An 11,069-nucleotide genomic window follows, 5' to 3' on the forward strand; every position below is an offset into this window, starting at 1 on the left:
AGATACACGAACTATTGGTAAAATGTTATATTGGTACACGAACTATTGAAAATGGCTTAATTGGTACATGATCTAAATAAAAGGTCAATTTTACCCTTAATATGAATTAATATTATATTAATTAGTTTTAAAATATCATATTTATTAAAAATTAATATATATATATATATATTAATAAAACCACAAACTCAATAAATAAATCATATGTATGTAGGACTAAAAATACTCATTAATAAATTATTTATATTTTAAAATTTAAATAATTTATTAATGAAAAAATATTTATTAATAATTATTTATATTTTTAAAATATAAATAATATATAATGAAATGATATTTTTTCTATCAATGTAAATAATTATCCATTTAAAAAAATTTATATAAATTATATATTAATAAAACCACAAAGTCAATAAATAAATCATATGCATGTAGGACTAAAATATATTTAATAACGATAAAATATAATTAAATAAATATTTATTTATTAATATTTAATTCAAGTGCGAGTAAAAGTATAAATTTATAAATTATTAAATCAAGTGGAAAAAATTTGGGTTATTATAATTACGAGACAATGAGTGAAATTTTTTCTTTGAGATTTGTTTTTTAATGATCTAGTCTTTAATGTTGAAATTTTTTGTATCAAATATTGAAAAACTAAAATGGTGAATATGTTTGTTTCAATCTTTTAAATACAAGATCAACAGATTCTGATGATCTATATTTTTATCATAACAATATATTACAATATTTGTTGTATAATTTGACTTGACAATTGTTTATCATTATATATATATATATATATATATATATATATATATATTATTTTTTAATAAATATGATATTTTAAAATTAATCAATATAATATTAATTTAATTTAAGGGTAAAATTGACCTTTTATTTGGATCATATACCAATTAAGCCATTTTCAATAGTTCGTGTACCAATATGACATTTTATCAATAGTTCATATACCAAAATACATTTTACTCTCTTATAAAATCTCATACATTTTTTATTTTATTTTTTTGAAAAGGAAAATCTCATACATATAATCTATGGTAGAGTCTCACAAAGACATTACTCAATATTTTTTAAATTGAAATAAATAAAACATCATAGCATTTACAATTCTATATAAAAACATGACCACCCTATTTACGTTTCCCATTAACTTACTTTTGAACTCCTGCAATATTTTCTCGCCATCTCCACTAAACATATTTCCCACCATTTCTTCTTATGGAGAAGCCTCGACTTCAGCCAATTTTCAGGCCCCCGGAGACTCCAACTGAGCCAATGGAGTTTCTGGCCCGTTCTTGGAGCGTTTCAGCTCTTGAAATCTCTAAAGTTTTAGCCACGCCACCACCCAAGCTTCTACCTAAGAATAACCCACCAGACGGTGTCGTCAGAGGTGGCGGTGGAGCCATCCAAGAAGATGTCTCCGCCGAGCTGGAGGCTGCTTCAGCCACTGTTTCTGGGAACCCTTTTTCTTTTGCTTCTTCGGAGACGTCTCAGCTTGTCATGGAGCGGATCATGTCTCATTCTGTAAGTAAAGATGCAAGCTTTGGCCTTTTTGTGCATGTGGGCTGATTTCTGGAATCTGTCTTTATTTGCAGAAATTTGTGGTTTTATATGAATTGCTTGATGTTGATGATATATGCCATTTTTGGGTAAATGGAGTTTCAGATATTTGAGTTTTTTAACTTGTTCCAAAAATACTCAATTTTTTGGTCCATATTCTACCTGGTGTTGACTGGATGTTAAATCTAATTTTTATCTAATTAATCGATTGTTTTTTCTAGATGACTTTCACAACTGGTATTGTTGGAAGTTTGCGGTCCCTTTTGTTGGTTCTTCTATGATTTTTGAGAATTTTGGTTACTCTCAACTCTTTTGGATTATTGCTGTTCTTTTGTTTGTGTTCGAGTAGGGTTATTTTTCTTGGAGCCTTTTTGTGTAAGATGACAAGTTTAATACAAAGAAAGATTTGTTGGAAGGTGTTTTTATGGGAAACAGAGTTTCTTGGAACTTCAAGCTATTTAGAAAATTTTATTAATTAGGCTGCAGCATTGCATTTATTTGAGAAAACTTGATCAACACAATGCCCTTGATTTCTGTGTTTTGGTTTGAGTTTACATTTCAAGATTCCTTTTTTTCTTGTCTGATAAATTTCTTCCCAGAGGTATCCCAATTTTTTTATATATTTTGATCCTGAAGGGTTTTTCTTTTGAATGTGAGCCTGAACTATTTTTGTTGGAATATGATGCGTGTGCTATATCTGCAGCAGGAGGTATCACCGCGCACTTCAGGAAGGCTATCCCACAGCAGTGGCCCTCTCAATGGAGGCCAGAGCTGTGGCTCTCTAACTGACAGTCCCCCTGTCTCCCCCTCTGAAATTGATGAATCCAAGGTCTTAAAAATTCTCTCATATTTTTTCATCTGTTTCTTCATTATAAAGTCATGGTTTGCATTTATTTACTCATCCCGTTGTAGTTTCTCTCTGTTTTCTGTTGGAGTTGAGATTCTTTTCCTTAAAAAGAAAAACAAAATTGTTTATTTTGTGGTATGGTCACAAAACACAAGTTTCTGATGCTTCTGAGACAAAGGGACAGCATATTTCAGCTTTCTCTTTTATCAAAAAACATACTCCGAATATGTGAAAAGAGCAACTCGTTCCAATATTTTCCTTATTATATACTCACCAAGAGTCCAAGACAGAAGAAGATTTTGCCATTTTGGGTCGCCTGTTTGGTAATTTGTGATCTCCTTGGATTTTTTGTTTCGTGTATTGTAAAAATATCGTTGAATTAACTGCAGATTAAAGGGTATTTCGGGGAAAAAATCTTCATTTGGAAAATATTTTTAGGTGTCATGTTACCCAACTTAATTTTTTACTGTCTATTTGATTATCATGATAAGAAAATAAAGCGTGTATATTCTTCTTAAATGGTTCTCCAAATGATGATGTCGGAATCTTCGCACAGCAACCATTAGGTACAGAATAATTGCAGAATTATGGTACATCGATGCCCTTTTTCTTTGATTGTTAGGAGTTGGCATAAAATTTAATAATTCCAACATATGATTTATCTAGCAATAAATGAAGGTTTATTGTGGAATTTATTGTGAGGGGGCAACAACTATTTCGGCTTGTGGTTCGATTTGATTTCAGAGTATGGACCATACTGTCAGGCAAGAGAACTGGTCCAGCTTTGGTGGGGTTGCTCTAATGTTTTCGTTTATTGAATGTAGTGTATTCTACCACCCTAAAAACATTTTGTAATGTACTCACAATATTATTTAATACGACATGAATGGGAGTGAACAAGTCAAGTTCGAGTCAAGCCCTTGAAATTTCGCGTGCTCGAGTTTGACTAAAAAGATTGAGTATAGAAGCTCAAGCTCAACGATGAAAACGTTAAGGTCAATTGCGATCAGCTCGATCTGGTTGGACACGTTCGTGAGTCATTTGCCGGTTCATCGACCTCACGTTACGCCCCTTTGTGCATATACACTAAATGAACCTAGAATAGAATCTTGGAAAACTGAATCATGCATTGGATCCTTTAGCTTGCCACAAGTCTAGGCGTTTTTTTTTTTAAATTTGGTGTGGATTCCACGTCATAACGTGGGATCACGATTTTTGAATATGAGATCAATTTCTTTGATAATTTGTGGTGATATGGATAATGTGCATGCAGTACTCTCAGTTAAGCACTATCACGAGCAACCAGTACAAGGCTGGTGCTGTCAATGGCACTGGCCTTGGTGGTGGAGGGAAAACTGTGGGGAGGTGGTTGAAGGATCGAAGGGAGAAGAAGAAAGAGGAGGCGAGGGCTCACAACGCTCAGCTCCATGCTTCCATTTCAGTGGCAGGGGTAGCGGCTGCTATTGCTGCAATTGCAGCTGCCACTGCTGCATCATCTGCAGCAGGAAAAGATGAACAGATGGCGAAAACCGACATGGCTGTTGCATCGGCTGCCACATTGGTGGCCGCACAGTGCGTCGAAGCCGCCGAGGTTATGGGGGCTGAGCGAGAAATCTTGGCATCAGTAGTGAGTTCAGCCGTCAATGTTCGGTCAGCAGGTGATATCATGACTTTGACAGCAGCTGCAGCTACGGGTATTCCCATATTAGTCTTTCATGGTCAAATTATTCTGAATCTTGTAACTTAGAATTTAGGCTCGTTTGATATTGTTTTTTAGCTTTGCGTGGTGCTGCAACCTTGAAGGCAAGGGCATTGAAGGACGTGTGGAATATTGCAGCAGTGATCCCAGTGGACAAAGGGATGGGAGCTACAAATAATGGGAGTAATGGAAGTTTGAATGGTAGTTTTAGCGGTGAACTTGTTGCCGAGGAAAATTTCCTTGGCATTTGCAGTAGAGAATTGCTCGCGAGGGGCGGCGAACTTCTGAAGAGAACCCGAAAGGGTAAATACAAAAATTCTTATCAAATCTCAATATCACCTGAAAGCTGCCTTCTTTCAGTTTTATGAAATTCCTATTGATTGAGGTAATGTCCGTTCATTTTTCTTGACCGTTCATTTCCTATGATGATCATTGCAGGTGATCTTCATTGGAAAATTGTGTCTGTTTACATCAACAGAATGGGACAGGTAGGCTTTTTTTCTTCATGATTGAACAATCAGTTTACTCGAGACTATACCGTAGGCGTAGAGTACACTTTACATCTCAAGCACAGAAGTTAAAGTTGTAAACATGAATCTGCTTTACACTTTATCTCGTGATCTGCAATCAGAATTTCATTCAAATTTTGCAGGTGACGCTAAAGATGAAGAGTAGACATGTTGCTGGGACCATAACCAAAAAGAAAAAGAGTGAGTTTTTAAATTTTTTTTTTTAAACTTTTATCTTTTTCACTCATGATGAGAGCAGAATTGGAGGTGGTGGGCTTCCTTCTATTTGGGGATTTGAGAAAGTAGTATGCAATTTAGTGGAAAAAGAGACAAAAAAAAAAGTTGACATCTTTATCCTTTATCCTGCTGTTTCTCTTTTGAACTATCAGATGTAGTGTTGGAAGTGTTGAGGGATATTCCGGCTTGGGCTGGGCGCCACTTGCTTGAAGGCGGTGAGCATCGTAGATACTTCGCGTTGAAGACTGTTGCACGGGGAGTCGTCGAATTCGAGTGCAGGAATCAAAGGGAGTATGATATTTGGACTCAAGGTGTTTCAAGATTACTCTCAATCGCTGCAGAGAAGAACAGTAGACACAAGATTTGATGTCCAGTTGTTGAGAAGTTGTTGAATGATTTAGTAAATAGGAGAATATGCCTATTTCTTTAGGGCTTCGACTCACTAAATGTTATGAATTTTGGGTGGTATTTGTGTTTTTTTTTCTTTTTTCGGTTCCTTGTGTTTCTAATGTAAAAATGGGAATTGTTTATCTAAATGGGGTTTTTTTTTTTTCCATTTTGTCAATTACTATGATATGATTAATTTCTTTTTATGGTGATTAGACTTAAATATCGATTTAAGGACAAACTATTTATTCATGTGAGTTTTGTTATGTTCACTCATCGTGTTCACCATAAGATATCACTCAACTATTAACTCGACACGAAAACAATCCAAGATTCCAAAGTAGAAGATACTCAACTATTAACTCGACACGAAAACAATCCAAGATTCCAAAGTAGAAGATATGTAAACTGATTTTTTTTAATTATTATTATTATTTTTGGAATTGTGTTTTAATTTGAAATGTTGGGAAAGTAAAGTGAGGCGAAAGAAAAGCAAGAAAACCATGTGATCAAAGTCTAATTTTCTCTATGTTGTGGGGCAGAAAAGGGAAATCTTGAACTGGGGTCTAACTGGTCAAAAAGGGGGAAAGAATCCTTCTTTTGAAAAATTAAATAAAGAATCGTACTAAAAGAAAGAATTGATCTCTTGATTCCCGTGGGCCTTTGATTTTTTTGTTCATTCAAATGTTTTTGGGACTTAGATTAAGGTTTTGGATTTAGTAGACTAAAAATTTTGTCTTGATTTGTGATTAGTTGTTTGGGTTTTGTGCTGAATAGTTTATTCCACCGTGTAAAATATTATTAATAACAACTTGGAAATTTATTAAAAGAATAATAATCATATTGTAGTGGAAAAGCCCTTCAATTTCTATTATAAATCAGATATCCACGATAATTTGGTCAAAATTTGAGATGATGTGATCTATTCTGTTTATAAATTAAGAATATAAATTTTAAAAAGTTCATTCAATGTTCATGGAAATTGGAATCATAATGCTTCGCAGTTTTTCTTTTGGTTTTTTTTAATCAATCTTATATATCTATTGTTCAAACCAAATTTTCTTGGTCAAAACCCATACGAGATTATCTCGGGTCAATTTTATGAGATATATCTCTTATTCGACATGACTTATAAAAACATAATTTTTTTATCTCAAAATGATTATTTTTTCATATATGGACGTCTTATAAGAAATCTACTCAATTTCTCTAGATTGTCAGATTTTTATATTATGGTTCCGAAAATTCATTTAAACGAAAAAATTTAACATTTGTTTAAAAAAATTAACACATATACTTACATTTGATTATTATTAATAATGTATTTTTTATTGGTTACTTTTAATCGTTAGGAAATTAAACGAGACATGAAATGAGAAAATATTGGAAGAATAATATCAACGATATTATGTCGACTTATGGAGTTCTGCTTCTAATACACATGGTGAGGGTGCAGAATATATTACTTTGGTAGTATTTGCGACCGATAATGAATTTTCCAATTTGAAATTGTGTTAGGTTACATGTACGTGGACCTTGCAAATGATGATCAAAAAATATAAAGCCCAAGAAAATAGAACAGAAAAACATTAGTAGAATAATATGGGCTAAGAAGAATTAAAGCCCAATAAATCGATTGAAAGGTAAAGGCCCAAATTAATGTAATGATAAGAAAGAGGTCGTCAATTGGGAAGAAAGGCACGCACGAGCAACTTTTCCGGGATTAATTCTATTTACCAGTTCATGATTTAAAATATATATATATATATGTTAAATTAAGTTAGGATACAAATTTTTTAATTTTTTTAAAAAAAACGCAATACATTTTATTAAAATGAGTAGAAGAGTTTTTATAGCTTGGATGTTTTTTTTTTTTTACATATTATTAGAAGTAAAAGCTCAAAAACTATAAATTGTTTCTTCTAAAAAATATTTTGAAGTGTTTTTATAAACTTTTTTTTTAACCGGACACTATAAGATTTTTTTAATATATATATATTAAATTCTTTTATCTCCTAACTTCTCCAAGCAAACAGACTTTAAACTACTGCCATAAAAGTTGATTTAGTGTTATACAATGAAATATATATTAAACAACATGAAAAATCAGATACGCCGTCGTGCTAAAGTATTGGATCTAACACTTATATGAATGCAGATCCTTTGAATCCTCTTCTCAAATCTAGTTTTAGTCAACAAACTTTAATTTGCTTTAACTTTTCGGTATCATTGATTATTTGATTAATCATAATAGCTAAAACTGCATAAATTAGCTTTCTAAATAAAACAATGTCCTAAAATTATTGCCAATTTTATATTTTTTAGTTAGTTTGATATTTAACTATAAGCAGTGGTCATGCACAAAATGTGTATACCAGTAAACTGAAATTTTTTTTTTTTTGGGGAAATTGCTTTTTGGTTCAGTATGTTTGTCATTTCGTGATTTCGCTCTTATATATTTTCAAATTTTAGTTTTAATCCGCTATCTTTGTTTTTTTTTTGTCAATTTAATTTAGTCATTTTTTCGATGTGGTGGTGATGTGACACAAATGCAGTGCTAATGTGGAGTTGACATGTATTATGCCACGTAAACATTTTTCGAAAAAAAAATGACTAAAATTGCCAAAAATCGGCATGCAAGATTGAAACTGAAATGTGAAAATATAGAGAAAATATCGCAAAATGACAAATATATAAGACTAAAATGACAATTTTCGCTTTTTCTATATAGGTATAATACGATAGATATTACATTAAAAATTAGAATTTAAGATGTGCTTTTTTTCTACAATATTTGACTGGAATAAAATTTTAATTAATATAATTTTATGGGAAATCCGGAAATATGTGGTGATTATAATTATTAAATAATTAAATAATTATCGGTATATAATATAGAGGAAATCGTGGATAATTATGTATTTATGGGCAGTGAGTGATTACGCTTTGTCCCGAACCAAAACATGGTCAATATTTTAGTAGGTGTAGCACTAGCTATATATAATAAACATTAAATTAAATAAAAAAGTGAAGCTTTTTTGTATTTCACACGGACACATTAATTGAGTGACAACCACAATGTCAAATCAAATATCGCGTCTGTGTTTTTTTTAAACTTTATATTGTTACGATTTAATTAATTTATTTATTCCGATTAATTCATTCATCCAAATGACAAAACTCACCATGAAGTGACTTGATACGAAGGAGAGATATGCAAATCTCATATTTGAGAAAGGGATTTAAAATATCGATTTAATTAAATGATAGAATATATATCGAGATTGTTTGAAATATGAACAGTACTTACTCGGTTACTCCTTGGCTTTAAAAAGTTAAATTTTCTTTTAAAAAACGTTAAACCAGAAGATTTTTTTAAAAATAAATTAATTAATTCAGAGCCGCTTGAGATGTGTCCAATTTTTTATTTTTTTTCTTCTTCTACTTCTTTTTTTTTAAAAAAAAAAAACTCCGGGATGGATATTTTCCATAGAAGAGTTGTTTATTTTTCGCCCAAAAATTGGTTTGACTTTAATATTGTTTCTTCTAGTACATTATCAAAATATATATACCTAACCAAATAAAATAGTTTGCCGCTGAAACCATCTGATCTACAGTATTTTGACATGAATAGAGACATCTTTTTTTTACTGTTGCCTGCTTCGACAACATATACACAAAAACAAAAACGTTATCATGTAATTCTTGTTGGAAAATGGATAAAATTTCAAGGGAAGACATGTAACAACATTTAATATACCGTAAGGTAGTGTTTGAGAAAGATTATACGAAGCACTTCTTAATTTTTTTATTAAAAATTTTTAAAAAATTTCAAAATTTTGTTAAAAAATTGAAAAATGTTTCCTTATAAAAACTCTCTCAAACACTATCTGAGTAACAAATTACCTGATAAATCAACTACATATTATTTCACATGACGCGCATATATGACCATCGAGCTACATTGGTTCAGCTTGATCTATTGCGTTAGTTCGGCAATTTATCCAGAGCGCACCTAAAAATAGCGGCCTCAAGTTCCCACATTAGAAAAAAAAAAATACGATAGTGCAATCACGAGTTTAGGTAAATATTTAATTTAATATCTTATTATTATATACAAGACACTTTATACAACCGTCAAAATCAAAATACGAATTGAAAATTATAAAAACATAACTCATCCTTGTCTATTACTATATATAAGTTAAGGAAACATTAAATAATATTAAATACGACGATTACTTCCATGCAATCTCACACTATCACATGCATTGATGAAAGTCATTAAAGCCCACCATCGAAAAAAGTTTTACATAAAATCGAAATAATTAATTGATCACACTTTCAAAGACAGAAAGATAGGAGTTGCCCTTGATATGACCAAATTATTACATTCCCAAAGTTCTTTATCTGTCTCCCACATCAATTAATTAACAGATAACCACCAAGAAACAAAAAAAAAGCAGGAACTAAAATTTATGCAAAATTCTTAACAAGACAGTTCATTTAAAAAAAAAAAACAAACAAACTTGTAAAAAGTCATCTGAAGAATTTAACAGTTTCTGCTCGAAATCTACTATACATTATGGAACAAAAACTTCCAAGTGAATGAAACTGAGTGATTTTGAAAAATAGTTAACAGGCTCGAAACATTTTTTTGATTCACCAAAATTACATATTTATATATATTTTATTTGTCTAAGGCATGAAGATTTTGTTTCTACACTTGCATCTCCAAGCCTCCGGATAGTACTCCAATGGCACACTCAAACCGGGGTGAATCGAGACGCGAACCGGTGTACATGGCGCACACCTCCCGCACTTGGATCTGCAAGTCGGCGGAGATGATCCGGGGCCGCCGAGTCGCCGCCGCGAGTACGCAACTTGCTCCACCGTATCCTCTCTCAAACACTTCCTTCCTCCAACACCTATACATACACACACACACACACACACATTCGGACGTCAAAATTAACACTCAAGAAATGGCATTAGTATATATATTGCAAAGACGTACTCAGTGATTTTGAGTGCGCACTTACTGAATTTGAATGATTCGGAGCCAAGAACCGAGCCGGAGGCAAGAAGAAGAAATGTGACGGCGGCCAGAGACAGCGGCGATGATCGGCGGCGGCCGTGCGATACGGCCATTATATTGCTAGCTTTACTACTACTGTGGTGTCCCAGAGGGAAATGAAATATGCAAATACTTTGTGGGGTTTGATTATAAATATTTTAAGTGGATTTGGAAAGTGGAAATGTAGTTTTGTAGGAAAGTGTGTTTGATTGCAAAAGCTCAAGAAAAGAGGAAAGTTGGAGAAAGAGGAAATTGATTGTGATTTATGGGCTGTTAATGTTATTTGCTGTTATTGTTGCGTGCAAGCGTACGTGTGGATGAGTCCAAGTCAAACAGACAAATCCTTATATATATAATATTATTTTTACAAAACTTTGCTTTTCAACTTAATATATTCATTTCAAAGAAGAAGAAATATATATATCTTAGGCATGAGAATATAATATGTTATTATTAGGTTGATTCCATGTGTTTTGCAAGATGGTGAGAGCGTATTTTTTGGTCAAAATTTTGGGATTCATTTTTTGTTGTCTTGTTATATTTTCAATGCGTACGTAATCCAAGTTGAAAACTTTGGTGTCTTAATTGGTAGCTTGATTGAAAACAAGGGGACCATATTTGCATGATGCACTCGAACGTGTTCTCACTTTCATTAACTTCTGTCGTCGTAAATTGAATTAAGGTATTTATCCTATTTGAATATAATTACATCGAGGGCCGAATTGA

The 11,069-nt window shown here is 32.2% G+C and overlaps 2 protein-coding genes across 3 annotated transcripts; one reads left to right on the plus strand and one right to left on the minus strand.

Annotated features, from left to right (window-relative positions):
- Positions 1–1,178: 1,178 nt before the first annotated feature.
- Positions 1,179–5,410, plus strand: LOC140864341 (VAN3-binding protein-like). Of its 2 annotated transcripts, none has more exons than XM_073268474.1 (7): positions 1,179–1,551; positions 2,291–2,416; positions 3,708–4,128; positions 4,212–4,436; positions 4,572–4,621; positions 4,786–4,843; positions 5,032–5,410. In XM_073268474.1, exons 1-7 carry the CDS (start codon positions 1,246–1,248, stop codon positions 5,244–5,246), a joined length of 1,401 nt encoding a protein of 466 aa, XP_073124575.1. In that variant the 5' UTR covers positions 1,179–1,245; the 3' UTR covers positions 5,247–5,410. The 2 variants fall into 2 exon arrangements, with proteins under 2 accessions (XP_073124575.1, XP_073124576.1); XM_073268475.1 differs by having other exon boundaries at positions 2,294–2,416.
- Positions 5,411–9,964: 4,554 nt separating this feature from the next.
- On the minus strand, positions 9,965–10,417 carry LOC140860440 (EPIDERMAL PATTERNING FACTOR-like protein 4). The gene is made up of 2 exons (XM_073263453.1): positions 10,309–10,417; positions 9,965–10,194 (listed from the first exon to the last, which is right to left on the minus strand). Exons 1-2 carry the CDS (start codon positions 10,415–10,417, stop codon positions 9,965–9,967), a joined length of 339 nt encoding a protein of 112 aa, XP_073119554.1.
- Positions 10,418–11,069: the final 652 nt, after the last annotated feature.

Source organism: Henckelia pumila, chromosome 4, assembly GCF_033568475.1.
Source record: "Henckelia pumila isolate YLH828 chromosome 4, ASM3356847v2, whole genome shotgun sequence".
Lineage (NCBI taxonomy): Eukaryota > Viridiplantae > Streptophyta > Magnoliopsida > Lamiales > Gesneriaceae > Henckelia > Henckelia pumila.